General features: G+C 32.0%; 2 protein-coding genes across 2 annotated transcripts; one reads left to right on the top strand and one right to left on the bottom strand.

Moving 5' to 3' along the window:
* Positions 1-6,351: 6,351 nt before the first annotated feature.
* Positions 6,352-7,104, top strand: LOC136219550 (BTB/POZ domain-containing protein At4g08455-like). Its single transcript, XM_066006993.1, has one exon. It carries the CDS (start codon positions 6,352-6,354, stop codon positions 7,102-7,104), a length of 753 nt encoding a protein of 250 aa, XP_065863065.1.
* A 1,182-nt stretch (positions 7,105-8,286) lies between these two features.
* Positions 8,287-23,352, bottom strand: LOC136219542 (NADPH HC-toxin reductase 1-like). Its single transcript, XM_066006980.1, has 5 exons — positions 23,229-23,352; positions 22,165-22,334; positions 17,391-17,603; positions 10,318-10,703; positions 8,287-8,440 (listed from the first exon to the last, which is right to left on the bottom strand). The coding sequence occupies exons 1-5, from the start codon at positions 23,332-23,334 to the stop codon at positions 8,287-8,289; spliced, it is 1,029 nt and encodes a 342-aa protein (XP_065863052.1). The 5' UTR covers positions 23,335-23,352.
* Between the last annotated feature and the right edge of the window lie 803 nt (positions 23,353-24,155).

Genomic DNA, 24,155 nt, shown 5'->3' with positions numbered 1-24,155 from the left:
TTTCTTATTTTTAGTTTTGGGTAAATAATTTATTATTCCTTACTTTTTTACTTAACACATTGTTCAATCATTGTATTTAAATGATAGGGTTAATTATATACACAATCCTATGGTTGTCGCTGTTATCAAAATCAAGACAAATGGATGAAATCTGTTAACTTGGTGACGTGATATAGGGGTATCTTGCGAAAAAAAATGTTGACTTTGACCTTCTTCTTTTCCTTTTCTTCTTATTTTTTTAAGAATATAATTCTGGATTTTTCTAGCATTTTCTGAAATAGAAAATGCTGGAAAATCCAACGTTTGTGCTGGAAAAATCCAACAACGCTGGAATTCCAGCATAAACACTGGAATTTCCAGAGTTTCAAACGCTGGAAATTACAGCGTTTGAACGGAAGAATTAAATTTGCCCAATCCAAGTCTTTGTTTCTTTGTTTTTTTTTTGTACTTCATTATTCGTTTTTTGGGGTTACCAGCGAGCTTCTTTTCTTTATATTATTCTTGTCCAGGAATTTTCATATGCACCTTAATGAGCAAGTGAATTTACTCATTCACCGTTAGATTTAGGCTTATTAAATCTAAACCTTAGGATACTTTGAATCTCCACCTTAGGATTCTAATAAGTCTAGATCTAATGGTAAATGAGAAAATTCTACATGCTCATTAAGGTGTATGTGATCAAGACTGTATTCTTGTATTGTTGGATTCTTCAAAAATCAAATTAATTCAATGACTCAACTAAAAAACAACCTATTTATGGATTGGTTTTAATCAAATCAACAAATTATAGCAAATAGATCACATGATTTAACTAGTTATGGAGTAATCTAATTCAAACCCCTATAAAAGAAAATGGAGAAATTTTTTTTGGTGAAGAAATGATCTAACACATGATTCGTGAAAAAAAAGGAAGACGAGTAAAGCGATAAAACAAGAAAATAAGAAAAACGAGAAAATGTGAAAAATAGAAGAAAAAAAAGTGAAATAATGACACATGAATTCTTTTATATTGTTTATGTTGAATCTCGCTTCTTTGTTCCAACTCAAAACTTTCTCCAATTTACACTGATGGTTTTGGGGGATTCCGTAGCGAAAAAGAAGAAGAGGGAAAGGAAAGAGGAAGTAGTGAAGAAAGTGACTAGATACGGGAGAATCTATGAAGTAGTACTTTGTTGCATGGGATAAGACAAAATGCAGATCAGCGTGACGTCGTCGACTTGCAACCTCACTCTGATGCCTAAGTTAGAGGAGATTAGGACAAAAACCTAAGAATTTTAAAGTGAATCATAAGAGATGTGTGTATGTATCTTGATTATGGTGTTATGTTATATTTATAAGACACCCCAGGTAAATCTGTGAGTCCAAGTTCTCATTTGAACCCTCAGAAGATAGCTAAGTAATGGGCATGCTTTAGGTAATTACCATCATACTCAACTTGTGATTCTTTAATCCTAGGCGGGATTGAAGGATTTTAATCCAAAGAGGATTCAAGTAGTATCCCATTGGTCCACGTGTTTAGAGAGAGGTTGATATTCCTTATTAGTTCGATCTCACGATTCCCATTGATTCAAACGTCTCTACCAATAAGAAGAGGGCATATGTACACATATATTATTTGCATGATATCATATATCCCTCATTTGACTCCCGAAGTTCTTTATGCTTCGATTTCCAGAAGCTTCGTGAGGCCCAGTGTAACATCCCCAAAACCCTAACATACCCAATCCATTGAGGAATGGTTTGGCATTCGGTAGATCTTTGGTTCTTCAGATGTTTCCGTTTGTAACCAGGAAAAGGGGTGTTGCATCACATGTGACACATTACCTTCTTGGAGTCGGTGGATCATTGCGTTGATGCTAATGATGGTGACTTCTCACCTGCCTCTCCAAGAAATGCCTATAAAAGGAGAATTTTGGCGATGAGTTTCACTTTCCAATTTTCCTTATTTTTCCTTGTGCGCACAACTTCCATTTCCCCCTCAGCAAAGCGTAAGTGTTCTTTTCTTCCCAGATTTCTTTTTTATTGCATGGACCTTTTAAAATGAAAGAATTCTCACAAGCTCTCGACCTCGGAAGAGATTACTCTAACCTCCTCCAGAGAATCTAAGAACATGCCTCTGTGAAAGCAGAGTAAATGAGAAACCAGTATAGGAAAGAAGGTGGTGGTTGAGAAGAAATAGAACCTTAAAGCTTGGGATCAAGGCTCAAGCTTGACATCTTTTCAACTAGTGGATCTATCAATTGAATTTCCCTTCATTTATGATCTAGAGATGCACCTGTTAAAACCAAATTTTCATGAAGTTTTGATTATGACAAAAATTACAATTAAGGAAATAGATCTCTCTAGCTATTAAGATTCATAATAAATATAATGTCCTTATGTTCTAACATGTTTTGTTTAGGTGATTAATATTGTACAAGGCATTAATGGCTAAATCCCAAAAGATAGAAAAAAGGCCTTAAAAGAATAAAAGGCCAACCGAAAAGGCTACAACTAGAACCAGAAGCCCATGAGCAAAGTCAGACATAAGACTTTCTTATTCTGGATAAAATATAGAAACAGATGACTCCGTGAGAAACCCGTTTCTCTTAGTTATCACAAAAAAGGAAACGACAATCTGCAATCTGCGGAATAAGAATTCAAAAGAAGACTATTGGTTCAAGCTCTCAATGGTCAACGATCTTCTGAAGGCAGGAAACAACTAGTTTCATCAAATGGTAATATGTGCAAAGCAACCAGAAGCTCTAGAGAAGAACAGAAGTTGTTTATTCACAACGGTCTCCTTCTGATTCAAACGGCTAGTTTGAAATCTCCACCTATAAAAGCCAATTCGAGCTCAAGATTCACAACTGATAATCAAACTTAAAAGAGATTTACAAAAGTGAAAAACTAGAGCAAAGAGCAAAAACACAAAGCAAGTTCTTATTTGTGTAATCAATTAGAGAGAGATTAGTTAAAACACACTTCACATCTGAATATGTTATTATTCAATTGTAAATTTAGTAGCTATATTGTTGTTTCGGTTATAAGTAGCAAAGAGTGATTTAGTTGAGTGTTGTAGTAAATGAATGTACTTTACTCAAACTTAGGCTATATCGTAAAAGGTTTGTTCTCTACCTCCGAAAGAGTTCAATAGTGGATTAAAGCTCAAAAGAAGGTATTCTAAGGACTGTACGTAGGCAAAAGACTAAACCAGTATAAATTTGCTGTGTAAATTCTTTCTATACTATTACCTTTCACTCCTACTGAATATTGCATGCTCTAATATTTATCTCACATTAACATTCTGAATATTCTGTGCATAACTTTAATATCATTTGCCTTAAGTTCTTTAGAGCCTCTGTTAAAGAGTTGTCCTCTGAGTGGAATTATCAGAAGCTTAAACAATCTTAGTAGACTAACGTGCTGAAAAGCCCAGTATACTGAAGTTGCCTCTAACGGTGAGAATTGCCCTTTGTATCCATTGACTTGAGTAAGAAAAGTTTTTTAAAGGCGTAAATCACTCAATAGTTAAATTCACCCCCTTTAGAACTAACTCGCCTTATTAGAGACCAATATCACCTTCGTGGCCCGAGACAACCCGTTAATGATGGCATTCGAAAAGGGGAAGGAGATTTTATTGGAATTTATGTCCGTTTTTTTTACGTGCATGCATGAAATTTTCTATCTTGGACCCCATTATTAACGTATTGGAAGAACTCCATCTGTGCCCATGCCAATTGTCACCGAACACCTAGTTGGAGTTATTAACACTGCACAAGTTTTGCTCTAATTTAAACGTTATTATGAGTTTTGCCTTTGTTTGCTAATTATCGAGGTTCGTCATGAGGAAAGGAGAATATTTCTGCTACTAGAGTCTAATGAATCTATCATCGGGACTCCGCATGCCTTCTTTCCTGACTAGGAAATCAGATAGCATCAAAGGTCTTAAAAAATAAATGGTTTTGGTTGGACCGAGGATGGGGTCCCCAAACAGTCCTTATCCTAGAGGATTTCCTTTCAAATGAATTGGAAGCCGGCCCTGGGAAACAAGGAAACATGGGTGGCACAACGCTTTAACAAAAGAAGAGGAGAGGTTGCTAAGAGTAATCATAACCAAAAAAAATTCAAATATTTCACTGGATTTAAAAATATTAATCTCCAATTCTATTATAATCACAAAAATATGATTTTTTAGAACCAACTGATATACAATTGGTGCAAAATAAAGAAAAAATATCTATGTTTTATAATGATGCCTAAATTGATCAAACTTGCCAATATTATGGGTAAAATTGCTCTTGGCTGTAAACATTAAGGGTATTTTTTCACCTTATTCCTATATTTTATGGTGTCATATAAATTTTTCTTCATATAATATTTGTATACAAAATCTAATTGTGATGAATTCAATATGCTACTTTCTCTAACTGCACCCATGAATTTAAAATCAAATTCACTCATTAATCACTATAACAAAAATGGTCTATGGAGGTAGTTTCTTTTGTGTAAACCGCCCCTACAAGGTCCAGGGTAGGTTCTCCAAATCCGTCGCCAAATGGAATTGGAACTACAGATTAGAAACGAAAATCGTTGTGGGTAGGATAAAAATTACTCCATCCGTTTTATAATATATAACGTTTTGATTCAATTTATTCACATTAATTGATTTTTACTAAATATACTCTTATTTAAGTTGTTTTTCTAAAAAAAACCTCTAACCGGTAAGAAAACTCTCAAGTTCATCATTCAGGTTCTCAGTTTTTTCTTTCGGATTTTAGCTAGAAGATAAGCTTCCTTCTTTACTTTGCTTTGATTTTTTTCCTTATTGAATAAATTTTTGGTTTAATACATCATTTGCCCTATGAACTTGTCCAAAAATTTTGATTGACCCCCTAACTTTCAAAATATCCTGATAGCCCCTAAACTTGCTTAAAATGTCATGATAGCAACTCAACCTGCATAAAATGTAATCAATTAATCACTCAGTTGTAAAAAAAAGTGAGCTGAATTTCGTAGGTGTGTTGCATGAGCCTTAAAATATTATTACATGATTCACATAATAGATTAAAACATATTAAAAATAAAGTTCTTACTTGCTCAACTCTAATACTTGTCCTCTCTGATATTAGAACCTCAAACCCCGACTTTGGTCATTTTACTTTTCCAAGACGCATGCAACACATCTTTTGCATGTAACTTTTTTTTTTTTGCAACCGAGTGACGGATTGATTACATTTTACGCAAGTTGAGGGTGCTACATGGACATTTTATTCAAGTTGAGAAGACTATCGAGATATTTTTAAAGTTCGGGGCCAATCAACATTTTTGGACAAACTCATGGGCAAATGATGTATTAACCCTAAATTTTTTTTATCAATATACTACTATGGTATATTTGATAGTTTCTCTTTTTTTTTTTTTGAATTTTTTACTTTTTTCTTATATTTCTCCCTATATGGGTAGTCGTGTTGTGTCTCTCTATATGGGTGGTTGTGGTTTGTCTCTCTATGTGAGTGTTATCATGTTTTCCTTCTAAAAAACAGAAGAGTTTTTTCTACCATCACATAGATCCGACTTATTGAAATATTATGAAGTCATTCCCGGATAAAAAAGACTCTCAAATCAATTTTGGGTGGAGTTTGTTTCTCGTTGTTGTGTCCTAAACAATTTCAAACATTGTCTACCATTTCTCTATCATGATTTATAATATTAGAGATGCAGATTCAAGCTATTCTGATGGTACTTTTGGATTGTAATTTTTTAATTATTTCGAGATGTCCTATTCTTTCCATGAATGAAAGAATTGCTTTTTTTTCTTAAAAACAAGTTGTCTTTCTATTTTGGAAATAAATAAAATTTTATCAGTAGATATAACTAATATAAGGGTAACAAATTTTTTCAATTGATATTAATTATATTTCTTAATTCTTGTATATTAATGTTAAAAGACATTTAATGTGAAGTAGAAAAATTTAATAAATTTAATATTTAATTTATGTTTTGACTAGTATAAGGTAGGAAAGTTTGATATTTTAAAATAGAGTTAATTCCAAAAGAAAGCTCTATGGCTAAACTGTTTTGTAGATGAAGGAGTGTGGTATTTTTGTTTTTAGAGCGATGAATATGTTTGTTGACATTTGCAAGACTTTTGGGTTAACATTGACAATGTTAACCCAAAAGTCCTTGATTTGCAAATGTCGATAAGCACATTCCTCGTTTTGAAAAAAAAAGTACCACAGTCCTCCATCCGCAAAATAGTGCAACCACATCGGTTTCTTTGGGAATTAACTCTTTAAATATTTTAATCTATAAAGGCAAAAGCTTTATTTTAAAGTTAAAAAGTTAACTTGTACGCTCTTGAAAGTAGCCATGAGAGGTCATCACCGGTACGAGCTAGCCCAGTTTGAAATCGACACCGAAACAGAATCTAAATCTGAAAAAATACGGTGGTGCATATCGTGCAAAGAGGAGTACATCACAATTGACATCGGCATGTGCATGGAATGTTATCACGAAGCGAGTGAGAAAAAAGAAGAACTCGAGCGAGAAATAGAAGATCTTAAAGCTAAACTTGCCTTCTTACGAGTTTGCTCTCCACTTAACCACACCGATGTCGTTTTAATCGCCTCTTCTGACTCGACTATCCCAATCCCCGCTCATAAGGCCATTTTAGTTAACCGCTCTCCGGTGTTTAAGTCAATACTCGAGAAGGAGAATGAGGACACGGTCACTCCAGAAGCTACTATACAAATTGACGATGTATCTTATGCTGCCCTGAGAGCCTTTCTGAACTACTTATACACTGCCGAAACATGTTTTGATGATCAATTGGCCTTTGATGTTTTAGTGTTGGCTGAAAAATATGAGGTGAAACATCTTAAGACTGAGTGTGAGAAGTTTTTGGTATCTAAATTGAATTGGGATAACTCGGTTACGAGTTATGCATTTGGACACAAATACAATGCTAAGCATTTGGTTGAAGCATCGTTGACATTGATAACAAAGAATATGAACAAGCTTACTGATCGGGAAGAGTATATCGAGCTCTTCGAAAAGGATCCTTGCCTCGTCGTGAAGATTTATGAAGCTTATTTTGTTAAATGCATCAAAATGTTACAATAATTATTTGATAGATAGATGGAATTTTGGATGATATTGTTATTTTGACACTTCCCAATGTTGCTATAGATTTTTGCTTTTAGGAATTTAATCTTTTTATTAGTAAATTTTGTTGGAAAAATGATAATTTAATTTGTTAATTTTGAGGGTCAAATATTTTAGAGATAGATGGAGTTTCAAATAGTTTGTAAGCCCATCTCTAAGGGGGAGTGGTTAAATGAGTACTTAGTGAGGTGGGAGATGCTTGGAGTAATGTCATGCATCCGAGGGATAATGTGTACTTGCTTTTTTTGATCGCAATATTGTCACTTTTTGACACTTTTTCCATCTTTTTTTCAATAAAATAATAAAATAATAAGTTGTAGTACCATAGTGCCAACTTTTGGAGTTGCTTAACATTGGAGCATTTTTTTTAATAAAAATTGTCAAAAGTGATTGGATTAAAGAGAAAATAAAATAATATATTTTGAGACGATGTGTTAAATTTTTGACAACTTTTGGAGATACTTGCATTGGAGTTGCTCATATGTCAGTGTGGCTACTCTACGAGATCTTGCTAATGGTATATTATAAGTTCACACTGATTAAAATAATGAATGAGGAATTGATACTTAATTGAAACACTTGACATGGTTGTGGAGACAAAGTAATTTCATTTAAAGACTTCAAAAAAAAAAAAGTAAATGCATTTAAAGTGTCTAGATGATGGTTATTAGAGAATGAAATCTTATTAATGTTTATTATTAATTACGTGTAATGTTTTACTGGTTCCACTGGTTTTAATTATCATTAACATGAATTAAATTCAGTAAAATTAATACTTCATTAAGTGAATAATTCATGAAATTTTATTGAGGAAAAAAGGAACATTTTAAATAACGAGATCTGAAAACGCGTGTAATGAAGAAAGTATCCGCCTACAATTCTGTAGCAATATCGCTAAGATGTTGCCCATCTCATCGGGATTGTTGGGTAAAAGATGAGCTTGCTACAATTCGATGATCTCGGAGAGATTAATTGTGATCTTATCAAGATCATTATTAATCTTGCCCAAAGAGAATTGTCGGATATCAAATCTTCATTCTAATGCTCCCGACTTTGCCCTTTTTCCACGAAAACTTTGTGAAAACACTTGAAAAGGCACATTGCGAGAACTTTCCGCAATGTAATTAATATGTACAATTATTAATTTACACTTAATTGAGATAGAGCTCCAAGCCGCCTTTCACATTTTACGTTGCCATCTAAGATTTTCTTCATATCATATTTGTATACAAAACCCATCTTTATTAACTTTGAGGAGTCAAATGTGATTTTTTCTCCAGCTTCTCCGATGAATCTAAAAGCAAAATTCCTTCATTAATTACATATCGTATCAATAATAAAAAGCACATTCAACCTAAAATTTTGAAAATGACCTATCATCTCTTGTTTAAAATGATACGATTAACCCATAAATCTAAAATGAAAATTTACTAATTAATTATATATCTACTCATTAGAAGCGTAGTTGCCCCTAAAACTATGAAAACGACCAAATAGCTCTTTAACATTGCATAAAACGATATATGATTATCTTTTAATGGGTTAATTACATGCTTAGCAATTTAAGTATCAGAAAAGGAACGCTATTACCAAAAAATCTTAATTTCTTAACATAAAATCCATCATGATCTTAATATAATTTCAATTGTTGTCGTTTTGCTTGGATTCTAGCAAATTCCAGTCATCGAAGATGACACGTGAGTGACACCTTAAATAAAAAATTTCCACGTGAACATGACAAAAAAATTAGATGTCTCCCATGTGTCATCTTCGATGCCTATATATGTTGAAATCCAAGCAAATGGATGATGAGTAAAATTAAGATTTTCTATAATATCGTTCCATTGGCGATACTTAGAGAACCATGAATATAACTAACCATCCCAATGTCCTATGCGACCCAACAAAAGGGGATTTGAAGAAATCAAAGCGTGTATCACTTTAAGCAAATTCAAGGGTAAGTAGATCATTGTAAATAAGTTTATGAGATGAATATATAACTTTAAGCAGTTTTATGGGTATGAAACTCACAGGAATGTTCACATGGACCGTAATGACCAAGTGAATTTGGTCATTCATCATTAGATATAGGCTTGTTAAATCTAATTGAATCTCCACCTTAGGTTTCTAATAAGCCTAGATCTAATGGTGAATGACCAGATACTTCATGGTCATTAAGGTTCATGTGATCAAAACCGGTCAAACTTAATAGGTCATTTTAAGTAGGTTTAATACATCGTTTCCTCCCTGAACTTGTCCAAAAAGTTTGACTGCTCTCATGAACTTTCAAAGTATCTTGATAGCCTCTTCAACTTGATTAAAATGACCTGATAGCCCCCCAACTTGCTTAAAATATAATCAATTAATCACTCGATTACAAATAAGTAAGCTGCACGAGGAAGGTGTATTGCACATGCCTTTTAGAAAAGTAAAACAACCAAAATCGTGGTATAAGGTTATAATATTAGGTAGGACATATTTTATAGTTGAAAAAATAATAACTTCCTTTTTGATATATTTAAATCTATTTTATGAATTATGTAATCACATTTCAAGGCGCGTGCAACACACCTTCTGTATGGACCTTACTTCTTTGGAAACGAGTGATTAATTGAATACAGTAAAACAAGTTGGGGGAGGAGGCTATCGAGACACTTTGAAAGTTCAAGAGACCTATCAAACATTTTTGAGAAGTCCAGAAGGCAAATGATGTATATTAGGCCTTTCAAGTAAGATCGATAGCCAGTCTATTTTAGACGAATTTAAAAGGCTATCGATGTATTAAGTCTAAGGGGGCGTTTGGGTGCTCATTTTCGTGTTCATGTTTGCCTTTTCAGTTCGAAATGGAGAGTTTTAGGTGTTTGATTAGTGGAATTCATGTTTGCCTTTTACACTTGAAAAGCAGCATTAAGTGTTTGGTTAGTGACCTCCTGTTTGCTTTTTACACCTGAAAAGCAGCCTTTTACAAAAGCAGAGAATCTCTGCTTTTTGGAAAAGCAGTCTTTTCCAACAGCAAACAGCAAACCGTAACAGCAAACAACAACTAGCAATAGCAAGCACAACAGCAAACAACAAACAGCAACAACAAATAGTAGGTAAAACAAACAGGACCTAAACTTTTCAATACTTATTTTGACAAAATAATAAAACATAGTGGAAAGAAATGCTTACTCTTTGGCAATCTTCAACTCAGGATACTCTTGAATAAAGTAAGAGGCAATTTCCAAGCTACTTGGATTAGCAACAGCACAAAGGAACCTTCCTTTAATTTCATGGTTTTCAATGCAGAAAACATGTGCTTCACAAACATCATCAATATGCACAATTGGAATAGACCCTAAAACTTGTTGCATAAACATTAATCCATGATTATACCCAAATAAAAACCCAGTAATCTGTGAACTCATGGAGGAAACACTCAAAGGCACTGAAGAAAGAAGAGCACTATCTCCCCCTACTAACCCACAAGCTAAAGTTACCACTTCTAGCTTAGCATTCTCAACTTCATTGTATCTCAAGATCTCATGCTCTGCTATTGTCTTTGATTTTAGATAATCCTTCATAATCAAAATAGAAATTTATATGTTAGTGAATATGGAAATGATAAAATTGTTGAAGATAAACAAAGTAGAAAATGGATTGTTTACTAATTAGTATTTTTCATCTACTAAACTTAATTAAAAAGCATATATTTATAGTCTAAGATGACTCTTCACTAAGATAAAAGACCATTCACTAAAAACACATGACTCTTCATTAAACTAATGATTCTTTATTACATAATACAGATATTTATTAAAACATATGATTCTTCATTAAATAAAGGGTAAGTTTCAAATAAAACCCTTGTGGTTTCACTAATTTTCATATAAAGGACTGTGATTTACTTTTTTTCAAAGTAAGGACTAAGGTTTTCAACTTTAGCAAAATAAAGACTTTTTCAATTGATACTATTAAAATCACCATTGACAACTTCAAAAATGACATATTTTAAGAATTACTAATATTCTAAGCAACTTTAATTCTTCAACTTTTTTATTTTGAGATTATTTAGATGATGTTTGGTAAAGAGAGAGAAAGTTCCAAAAAAGATGATTTTCGAAAATCGAAAATGTAGTTCCATAGAAAATATGACACTGAACAACTTTAATTCTTGAAAATTTTCATTTTCAGGTCGTTAAAAATGATTTTAATAGCATTAATCTAAAAGGTCATTGTTTTCTTAAAAGTCCGAAACCTCAATCCTCGTTTTGACAAAAAGTAAACCACAGTCCTTTATCTGAAAATTAGTGAAACCACATGGGTTTTATTTGAAATTATCCCTTAAATAAAACGACTCTTCCTTAACAATACCTCCCTTAAATTAAATTTCTCCTTACTAAGTGGCTTTGTGAAAATATCTTCCATTTGATCCTCTGTCTTGCAACACTCAACATGAACATCACCTTCATTCAAAAGTTCCCTCAAGAAGTGGTACTAAATATGGATATGCTTTGTCCTTCCATAAAGAACTGGATCCTTTATGACCAAAATGGTAGAAATATTGTCACACAATAAAGTGGTTGAGTTGTTTTGCTTCTATTTAAGACTTTCCAAATTTCCACATAACGAAATCAACTGACATCATGCATAAGATGCAGCTATCTATTCAACTTATGTAGTAGAAAATGCCATAATTGGTTGCTTTTTCGAGCTCCATGAAATTACACCACTACTAAGATGAAATACATATCCAGAAGTGCTTTTTCCATCATCAATGTTATCAAATTAGCCACTACTAGTATAACTAATGAGATTAACCAGTGCATTAGGTTCATAAAAGATTCTATGATCAATGGTTCTTTTAACATATCTCAAAATTCTTTTGGTATCCTCCTAGTGATTGGAATAAAGTTTCTCCATGAATCTACCCATAAGACTAATATCTTACATGATGTCAGGCTTTATGGAAGTTAGATACATCAAATTTCCAACAAGACTCATGAACATGGTTACAAGACTTTCTTCACATTCCTTAGATAGCTTCAATCTTAGGATGAATGGAGTAGAGACTAGATTAGCATTCTCCATCTTGAAATTCTTTAGAACTTCTTTTGCATAGCTTTTTGTGAAATAAAGATTCCTTTCTTTGATTGATGACCTTAAATGCCAAAAAAAATGATGAAGTTCTCCCAAATCTGTCATCTCAAATTCTTCCATCATCGAGTGCTTGAATTCATTGAACATCTTATCATCATTTCTTATGAAAATAAGATCATCAACATAGAGATTGACAACCTTAAATCTTCCTTGAGCATCACCTTTGATGTAGAGAGTATGATCATATGGACTTTTTTGAAATCCATATTTCTCAAAGTAAGAATTGATGCGGCTATAACAAGCTCTAGGAGATTCCTTTAGTCATACAAAGCTTTCTTCAACTTGTACACTTTACTTTCCTCTCCTTTTTTTTTAACGAAACTAAGTGGTTGATCAACATATACTTTTTTAGAACACCATTCAATAAAGCATACTTTACATCCATTTCGAATAACTTCCAAATATTTTGAGTAGTAAGAGAAATAGGTAATCAAACTATTTCAAGTCTTGAAATGGGAGAAAATACCTCTGTAAAATCTTCTCCTTCATTTTACTTACACCCTTTTGCAACCAACCTTGCCTTGTGCTTGTTTATATAGCCATTTGGATTCATATTTTTCCTGTACACCCAATTTACTCCAATAAAGTTTTTGTGTGATGGAAATCTATAAGTTCTCATGTATCATTCTTTTCAATCGAGTCAATTTCTTCTTTCATGGCTCTCCTCCTTATTTCTTCTTGATAAGCATCATTAAAAGAAATTGGAGCTTCTCCTGCAAAGAAAGCAAAAAATACATCATTTTGCTCAACTTGATTAGTTTCATCATATATCTCTTGGAGACTTCTCATTTTTTATTGGTCTGGATGAAGATGAACTTAATGAAGGACGTGGTGTAGCTAGAGGACTTCCTGTTTGAGCATTATTTTTATCATTGTCAAACAATGCCTCTTCTTTTTCTTCTTCTTCTAGTTCAAACAGAAAAATTGGCAAATTTTCTTTCCAACTTCCATCTCCTTAAACAATGAATTTTCATCAAACCAAACATCTCAGCTTATCAAAATCTTCTTTGTCACCGGATTATACAACTTGTATGTCTTGCTTCTTTCACTGTAGCCAATGAAAATACATTTCTCTGAATTTTCATCCAACTTGCTTCTCATTGCATTTGTAATATGAGAGTAAGCAACAATCCTAAATACTTTTTAATGATGAACATCGTGCTTTCTACCATAACTTCATGTGGTGTGCAATTCTCCAAGCTCCTTATTGGTGACCTATTCATAAGATAAACTACACAAGAAACAACTTCAATGCAAAATCTTCTTGACAATCCTCCTTTTGAGAAGACAACTAGACATCTCCATAATTGTTTTATTATTTCTTTCACATACACCATTTTGATGTGGTGTATAGTGGACTATCATTTCATGCTGAATACCATTGTCTCTTTTTGAAATTCATTTAAGAGATATTCACCTCCACGCTTAGTCTTCAATGTGTTGATTTTTAATCTAGTAAAATTCTCCACTCTAGCCTTAAAATCTATAAATTTATGGAAAACTTATGATTTTTCTTTCACACAATACACCCAAACACTTCATAAGTAATCATTAGTGAAAAATATAAAATAATGGTTACCATCCAGAGATGAAACTGTCATCGGACCATAAAGATTTGAGTTAATAAGTTATATTAGTCTTTTTGCTTTCTGAAAACATTGAGAATAAAAATGAATTTTGTGTTGCTTTCCAAGTTGACAAGCTTCACAAACAACATCAAGATGATCAATTTTAGGCAAAACTATTACCATCATTTTCCTTCAAATGCCATAATTTTGAAACTCCTTTGATCATTACCAACAAAGCGAGACATATTTTATTTTGGAGAGTAAGTGAGGTGAGATTATTTGAAGCAAATCCAACTCTAGCAATGATCTGATTTTTCTTTGACAAATAATAGGCCATGTCACAGAAGTGAATGTCAAACCCCTTCTTTAAAAGATGCCCAACACTAAGCAAATTGTTTTTTAGACCATGAAGAAAATAGAATCATTCAATTTTTCCTTGATTTGTTTTGAACTCTAACTCGCAAACACCACTATCTTTGTATGCTTTTCAACCTACCTTTACCTCTTCATAATCAGAATCAAACAAAGAAATTTTGTTACAGGTCACATGTTTGATAGCCCCATTTTCTATGTATCATACATCTTCACAATCTCCACAATGAGGTACGAGCAATAAAGTGTGTCTTGATTTTTCTCTTTGTTGTTTTGCACCATATTAGCTTCATGTTTTTCTTCTTCCTTGTGCCAACATTTATATGTCAAATGACCAAGTTTGTGGCAATTATAGCATTAAAAAAAGCCACGACCCCTTCCTATTTGATTTCCGTATCCAAGTCCCCTTTGTGAACCTCTAAAATTCTGACTTTGATTTGCTTCGATCCATCCATTCTCATTGTTTGTATGATAGCCTCTTCTACGAGCATTTGAGCCTATGCCTCCAAAATTTCCTCCTCTTTCGCAACCACGATTTCTACCTCTTTGGATTTTGAAATCTTCATTCATGTAAAGACAATGTTGATTGAAGTGTTTGATCCAAATCTACATCCTTCTTCTTCTTGTCTAATCTTTCTTCATGAACTTGCAACGATCTTGTGAGTTCATTAATGGCCATGACATTCAAATTTTTTGATTCTTCAATGACTACCACAATGTAGTCAAATCTAGAATTCGAAAGTCAGATGAATTTTTCAATGACACGAATATTATCCATAGGTTCACCATTCCTTTTTAACTAGTTGGCTATAGACAATACCCGCGAAAAATAATCTGAAATAGATTTCGACTCCATTTTATGCAAACTTTCATAGTCCCCTCGAAGAGTTTGCAACCAAACCTTTTGTACCTTTTCATTTGAATGCATTCTCCAAAATTTCTCATGCTTGTTTCGTCGAAGTGGCACAAGCTATTTTCTCTCGCTTCCTATGATTGTACTCCTTGGTATATCCAAAACAAGGCTTGCTGATTTTTCTTCCTTGATTTTCTTGGACCCTCCTTTTGAACTTGTATTAATATTTCCTCATTTTCAACTACAACTTAAGTATACCATTTTTCAACTATTTTCAATTCTTCTTAAGATCCAAGATGAGGCTCATTTGGATGCTCTATTTACCTTAATTTTCTTTGATTAATTGAGGGACACAAGAGAGGGGAATAGAGTTGTTCATTCTAATCGAACAGAGCTCTGATACCAATTTATTGAAGATAAACTGAAATTTAAAGAATAAACAAAGGAGAATAAAGGAGAAAAATTGACTGTTTACTAATTAGTATTTGTCACTCTACTAAACTCAAGTACAAAGCAAATATTTATAGTCTAAGATGACTCTTCACTAAGATACACAACCCTTCATTAAAAACACATGACTCGTCACTAAACAACATGACTCTTTATATAACAACACGGCCATTCCTTAAAATATACGACTCTTCATTAAACAACACGACTTCTCATTAAATACACGACTCTTCACTATATTTCTATCCACATTAATTTAATCTAGCTCCAACAAAAATGCGATTGAGAGGGGGAAAAACTCATATGTACTTTGTAAATTTTGGATATTCTAGCCATTGAATAACAAATTTTTCTGATATATCTATCGGTCTTCGTTAATTGGCTCAAAAGATGATTACATCTTATGTGGATGATCACATTCCAGTTCACGGAGCGTGATATATGTATAACAATCAGTCAGGGGTTAGATTATCCAAAATATATAAGTTTAGGAGCTAATGTGAGAAATTGACACATTTGTACCAACTATTTTTCATTTTCTTTTCTTTTTTTTTTTTGAAGTTTTTTTAGAATTGAGATATTTCAGCTAATATGAATTTATTAAAGAAATTTAAACAAGTCTAAGAATGAGTAAATTACACCAACGGTACCTGAATTATACTCTAATTCACACTTTGGTACTTGAATTACATTTTGTCTCAAAAATATACTCTAAATATGGGTGACCTGACATTTAAGTGTGGTTGTCCGGTTTATGACTGGTCAACTGCTGTTTGACCATTACTAACTAAAAATAGGGACCTATTATACACTCCACTTATATAAAAATACAATAATACCCTTTGACTAAAATAAATACTACCCTTGAATCTTTTTAATTCCCAAATTCTCTCTATCGTTATTCATCTTGTCCATTCATCTTCTCAAATTCTCATAATCCTTCTCTCTCTAACTTATGAAAATTGAAAGGATAATTTACATAGCTGGGTAAATGTTTAGACGACGAGGAGTAAGCACCAGGCTCCCTGTTCACACACCTTCTTCGCTGCCTTATTTATTTACAATATGAGCAGCTTCTTAATCAACAATAGCCATGGATGAGGAGAGAGACAGAAAGAGTGGGAGAGACAAAAAGAGAGAGGAACGCAAAGGGAGAGGCAGGAAGAGAGGGAGGGATCGATTCAAATGAGAGACCAAATCAGAAATTTACAAAAAATAATTCTTGAAATTAATTTCGTTTAATTAAGATCAAGCAACACCAGTTGTGGCAATCTCTACCAAAAAATGGGATTGAGATCTTGAAATCTGATCGTCGTGTACAAGATCTAAAAATGCTTCATATTAGACTATCAATGAATTACTGGTATTTGCGAACCTGATTTTTGTAACCAAATAAATGATAAAAAAATGCTATTCCAACTCCATAATTGTAGCAGATTCAGATTTCCTCTTTTCCGATTTTTTTTCACTGCATCTGCGGTTTCTTTTTTTGTTGCCAAAAATTATGGATTGGATTGAAATGGGTTTGTAGAAATTGGGTTTTTGAATCTTGTTTTGAAATAAGATTGAGATGGTAAGTAGATGAAGAGGAGGAGAGAAGAGTGGTTTCCATGGCTGTGTAGAGAGAGAAAATTTAAGAGAGAGAATGGAAGAAAAAATTTGGTCAATTTTTTTTTAAAAAAAGGTCAAACTCTTGTGTTTACCGGTGTTGACCGGTTAAACGTATTAAATTGTCCAGTTACCCTTAGTTGAGGTATATTTTTATAACAAAATGTAATTTAGGTATCAAAGTGTGAATTGGAGTATAATTCAGGTACCATTGGTGTAATTTACCCATCTAAGAATCAATATAGAAAATATACCAATACGCAGTCGTTTCCATGAGAAAACGGGAGATGTAAAGGGGTCCAACAAGATTCATCGATACATGATTTGAAGCTCTTTCCATCTTCATTTAATGGGGAAGCAGCCAAAACACTTGCTGTGTAGATTAAACGTTTAACCGTTCTTGACCTGATACATGCTTCAACTATGGCTTTTGCTCCTTTCACTGTTGCTTCAACTTTGTCTTTATACTGCTTTTAAATAAGTATATATAAAATAAGTATATATAAATTGAGTAATCAGATAAATAAAATATATATTATATATAAATTATATATTTTTTCGGTTAGAGATAATAAAAACTAATTTTGAAAATTTACTAACGAAAATAAATTTTTTAATTAAATAATTATTATACCAATCTGTTAGAACTAGAAAAATATATAACTCTTAAACTATAATGCTATTAATATTATAACGCTTTATTTTTATTATCTTGATATTAAAATCTTTCAATTTTATATTATTATACTATTTAAATCTAGTTAATCAACAAAAATATGTAAGAAAGACGAAATGATGATATGAACAAATTTGATTATATTTCCTTTTTATCCTTATCAGACTAGATTATAGTCTGGTTAATATTTATTTTACCTTATTAGTTGGTAAAGTTTTTTTAATGGATTTTGGTAAAGCTTTACATTAATTTGAATCTTAATGTAGCAATAATATATTAATTATATTTCAAAATACAAGATAAATGCACTTATGATTTTATATAGGCGAAGCCATGAAATTAGAGTTGGAGGACTAATTTTTCAAAATCCAGCCCATTAGGACTGTAACATCCGTAATTTTAAAGGAGTATTTTTCAAAATAAATTTTATAGTATATATTATTATTATAATATTAAAAAGAGCAAATTTATTAATTTTATTATATTAAGTGAACGTATTTAATTATTTAATTATTATTTTATATTTATTATTAGTATTATTATTAATTTTGGAATGAAAATAATTAATGATAGAGTTATTGTTAGTTTGAGTTACAGGGGGCGATTTCAAGGTTTTGGGGAATGAAAAAAACGAAGACCTGCATCTCTCTTTCTTTTTCTTATTTTCTTTGATTATATTTTTCTCCATAACTCCATATTCCGGTCACCTCTTGAAACGAAAATTATATCATTAAATTCATTGTTTCGTGAGGAACATTTTGAGACCACTATTGATATTTTTCTGATTGAAAAATATGGTGGCCGGAGCGGGTATTTTGCACCGTGAAAGTATTAGATCCAGACCTTTTAGGCAATTTTAATATTGAATGGCGTGTACTTTTGGACTCCCCTAATCGTTGGCTATCACGAGATAGTCTCGGTTCGCGATTCCGGTATCTCCGGCGAACCTCCGGCGGCCGGCCACCATGCTCCGGCGAACCTCCGGGGAACCAGTAACGGGTCAATTAGAACCCGAATAATTTGATTAGCTTTTTGGAACGAGAGGTAAACTTAATTGCTTATGATTATATACATATGTCTCTATATATATTTATGTGAGTGTCTATTGATATATTGTCATTGAATAATTAAGTATATGTTGAACGAATGATGAGTATTTGATTATCATTTAATTGATACTTGATGTATATATATGGTGATTTGAGATTGGAGTTTCAAATGTTATCTTTATAGTTGAATTTATTAATATAAGGTTTTGTTTCTCTTAAAATCGGATTGCTCATGGATTTACCTATCGAGATAATTAGTTATGAAATTATACCGTGGTAGAAAGGTGAGTGTATATGAGTTCAGAAGATTATGAATTATGAAATTGTGTTGGATTATGTTTGAGTTAGAACAAAACATAAATAGCTAACTTAAGTGGATAGGTACAATGGTCTGGAGGTTTGTTGATACTGTGATCGCATACACCTGTCTTGAAAGAGCAGACGATAAGGTCATATTAAATTTTGGATTGAGCTTGGTACTGTGTCTTGCAAGATTAGACGATAGCAGTACCGTTATAAAAGTACTTATATTATGAAGTCTCAAGGTTGTGTGTCTTGCAAGAGTAGACGATAGCACATACCTATTTTGATGTTAGACACCATAAGACTAGTAGACATATTTCACTTAAGTTTAACTAGAGCTCTTAAAATAAATATAATAACTTTAGGGTATTACGTGTAATAAAGAGTCCGGTTTGGGATGTCATCTATTTAATTTTAATGATTTCATGATATATAATATATATGAACTGTAGGTGTATATGTATATGTATATAAACATCCCTAATTATGCTTATTGAGTAGGCAGCTCATCAATTGACATGTTGAAATTTTCAGGCTAGATTCAGAGGTTCTCCTATTTACTAGATTTTCAGATCTACCCTGCATTCAGGATGGTCAGCACAATCGTCTCATTCCCATTAACAATTCCATAGACATTCAGTAGGATTTATTATACTATTGGATTTGATTATTTGTTTAATTTTAAGTAAACATTATTGACGGGTTAAATTGTTTGGTTGATTTTTATGTGTTTTTAATGTGACCCGGGACGGGGGTTACAAGGACTGGCAAAAAATTTTTAACCTCTAGCGCGTTAAAAGATCATCATATTTGTGTTTTCGCTAAAATATTAAAAGTGTTCAACGTAAAAAGATTAAATGTATTTAATTTTTTTATTAGTTCAATGCTAGTTTATAAAAAAATATAACATTTTTACCTTTTTTTTATTTTTAGTTTTAAAATTTATTTTAGAAATTAAGTTGATTGAGTCTCAAAAATAAGAAATTAATTTTTTTTAATGGAAAAGACATAATAAAAATGAGTTTAAAAGTGCTATGAAAATAAATAAATAAATTAATAATGGTAACATAGTTTTATAATTATTGAAAAATAAAATTCAAATAAATAAACACTTTCTAAAATAAATTGAGGTCGTGGGAATTGAACCTAGGACCTTTAAAAAAAAATAAATATCTTTAACCATCTCATCTACTTTTAAACAATAAAATATTACTACATAGAATCTATATATACTAATATTAGGAGGGCTACGAGAGGCAAAACTATGGATATTCAAGAGTGGAGCCGATGGCCGGGGGGCTCGGGCCCCTTGGGTACTGGGCTAGCTCCGCCCCTGACCGAACCTCGAAAAAGACTTTTTATCGATTGGATGGATCTAACCGAACTTAATATGTAACTATCTTGTTCAACTCGAACTGAACCTACGCTATATTGGCACCTATTTGAATTGGGCTTGACTAAATTAGAGACACTAATTAAATCAACAAATGAAGTTATCAGAAATCCACCTATTGAAACTTTGATACCATTTAATAGTTAAAAGCTAAATTCTTAGTAATAGTCACAATATTAACCCTTATGATTAATTAGTTTCTTATTATAAAATTAAACACAAGTTTCTTAGATTGGAAATATTATATAATATTTGAAATGTCAAATGCATACGTGCATGTGCAGTTGTTCACCAAACAAATAAAAAAAAAACAACATTTTAAAACAAATAAAACATCATCTATGGCTGATCAAAAAAAAAAAATCATCAATATATAAGTAAAAAAATAATTATTTTATTATAAAAAAATAAAATTAAAAAATTACATGCAGCAAAAATGTTGCGTCAACAATGTACTTCCAGAACAATTCAAAATAAACAAACTTCGCTACTAAGAAACTCTTCGTTTTCTTCATTCGGATTTTACGATTTTTTTCGGTTTTAGTCGGAAGTAATTGCTTTGTTTTACTTTTTCTTTATTGAATACCTTTTTGATTCATTTAGTAGATTTGGTAGTTTTAGTAGTTTTTTTTTCTCTTTCTTTTTTTATGGGTGACTATGACTTGTTCCTCTACATGAGTAGTTTTAGTAGTCTGTCTCCTTCGTGGTTGTTATATGTTTCATTCATGTTGCTATTTGCGGTGGAGTGTGTTTCTCGTCGTTGTACCAAAAACAGTTTCAAACAATATATATTATTACTAACGATCTATGATATTGAAGATGGATCGTAATTTTTTACTATTTTTCTATGAATGAAATAATTATATTTTTCTTCTAGAAACCTAGTCTACCTTCAAATTTGGAAGCACAATGTAGCTTACAACATGTTTGTAGCAAGATTTTACGGTAGGTTAGACGAAAAATATGACGCTCCAACCTGAGTGATTTTGTTGGGTCTCGGATCACAATGACCGGGGTCGGTTAGATACAGGGGTGTAGACAGGGGGCCCGGGCCCCTCTGGCCGCCGGAACCACCTTGATCCCGGGTAGTTTCGGCCCCCTGTCTCAAAAAAAAAAAAAAATTATTGGGATGTTGAATTAGCTCCCCCCCTAACCAAAATGGTACATTAAGTGTTAGGCTTGTCCAAAATTCAAAATTTTAATATTTTGGATTTATTAGATACTCCTCAAATCCGAATTTCTAATTTTTTTTTAGGTTTGTTAGGCTTATCTAAATCCAAATTTCTAATTTTTTTTGGTCTGTTAGATCTCCCTAAATCCAAATTTCTAATTTTTGGCTTGTTAGGCTCTCCTTAACTCCAAATTATTAATTTTTTTTGGCCTGATAAGCCCTCTCAAATCAAATTTTTTAATTTTTTTTACCTGTTCGCGCATCCCTAAATCTAAATTGTATTTACATGTTAGGAATCTTAAACAAAACCTAGTTTAATTTTGAAAAAATTGTAAATTAATACTTAAAAATTGGTTATTGACATTCAAATTATAACACATATATACACAAAAAGGTTTAAAAAAAATTGCGATCAAATTAGAAAGAGTCCAAAAACCTGAGAGTTTGGAGGGCCATTTTCCCAAGGAATAGCAACATGAAACACAAATTGACAACCTTGAATTGCAGCCTCAAAATCATTGTTATTGTATATATCAGCTTGAAATAGAACAAGGTTAGTTTCTGCATTTGGAAGTGATTTCAGCAACCCCACTTTGGATTCATCTTCTACAATTAATTCAAAGAAAACTTCCATTAATTATATTGTAGCAGAATTCGTTACTAATAATTGAATCGCCCATGATAAAATTCATACAACTTTGGAAAACATAAAATTGTTCTATTAATAATATCTAAGTTGCACCTTATAACAATAAAAAATCCTTTAAATACGCAAAACACCCTAAAGTAGAATCCTAAACGGGAAAAGAAAAACCGAATCAAAAAGATCAAAAGGAAAGTATGAAAAATAACATTAAAGTAGTAAATTTTTTAAGGCCTAAGCAATGAAATTTGACCAAAAAGACTGTAGTTCATGAGCAAAAGCTCATAACTTATAATCCTCAACCCGATTCTAATGAAAATAAGATCAAAAAACGCAAAAAAACTGAAACCTCAAAATTGGCAGAAATACGAATTTATCATTGCATATTAAATCTTTCCATAAACTTGCAAGCTTGCTCTTCAAACACATCACAGGAGATACGGAAGGAAGCTTGAGAAGTAACAGATCCACGATTCACTGATATTAATGTTTGGGTGCTCTCTGATTACTTATGGGCTCTCAATTAATATGTTTTTGGATGTTTTTTCTATACCAAAAAGTTAAAGTTCCATACACAGCTTCCATAAAGTTTCTCCATATTTTCCGCCGACCAGTGATGCTCAAACCCAGTAGCTCTTCCTTGTATGGCTCCCTGGGTTTTAGCACCCATTGGTTGTCAGAAAACCTATTAAATGTGTGTATGGAGTTTTAACTCTTCCCGATAAAAACACTAAAAAAAAATTCAATATAACATCAGTAGTCAATTAAACACCCCTATCAGTGAATCCGAGATCTGTCATTTATACAAACATATAAAAAAGCAATAAACAATAATGAATTAAGGAGAAGAATAAGACCTAAGTTTCTGAGAGTAGCATGAACAATGTAGCCTTTATCCAGTAGCTTTTTAACAAGGGAGGAACCAATATAACCAGATCCTCCTGTAACACACACCTTCCTCATCTCTTTGATCTGTGTCTTTTCTGCTTTTCTGTAAATGTGTTCTTTAAATGGCAGAATATTAAGCTTCATTAAGCAATTCTTTATTTTCTTGTCTTTATCAAACTAAAAACAATAATGATCATATTATATTATGTTGACTTTTGAAATGGGCTATATGCAGGGCCGGCTCCAGGGGCGGCCGCCTAGGCCCTCCGACTTACGGTGGCCTCCGATCGGAATTTTTTTAAATTTGATAATTATTAAAAACATTATGGTTAAATGATATATAGATTTAGATATATAACAAAAAATATTGTTAGACTGAATAGTAAAGATATGGTGAAAATGTTTTTTTTGTTCATATTTTCTCATATTTTTTCTTTCTTTCTTTGACAACACGAATGTATAAATTATTACTTTGTCATTGTAGTTAATTTTAAATTTTTTATTTTTTTATAAATTACAATTTGTAATTTGGTGTAAAATGTTATTTAGACTCTGATTTATTTAAAATTTTAATATTTGGCCACTAATTTATTATTTGATCACATTTAGACCATAAACTATTTAAATTGATGAAATTTCACTCAATTTTGATGATTCCTTGGATCAACATTTATTGGTTCATTTTTTCTTTTATTTTTTCTTTCTTTCTTTTGACAACACATGTACTTATTTTTTTTAACTTTTTTTCATATTTGGAAACAATGTATAAACTATTATTTTGTTATTGTACTGATTTTTAAATTTTTTTTATTTTTTTAATTACAAGACCAAATGCACTTATAAATTACAATTTGTAATTTGGTATAAAATGTTATTTAGGCTCTGATTTATTTAAA

The sequence above is a fragment of the Euphorbia lathyris genome, chromosome 1 (assembly GCF_963576675.1).
Source record: "Euphorbia lathyris chromosome 1, ddEupLath1.1, whole genome shotgun sequence".
In the NCBI taxonomy this organism is placed as follows: Eukaryota; Viridiplantae; Streptophyta; class Magnoliopsida; order Malpighiales; family Euphorbiaceae; genus Euphorbia; species Euphorbia lathyris.
Note: the sequence above shows the minus strand (reverse complement) of the source record. Positions and strands in the feature narration are given on the sequence as shown.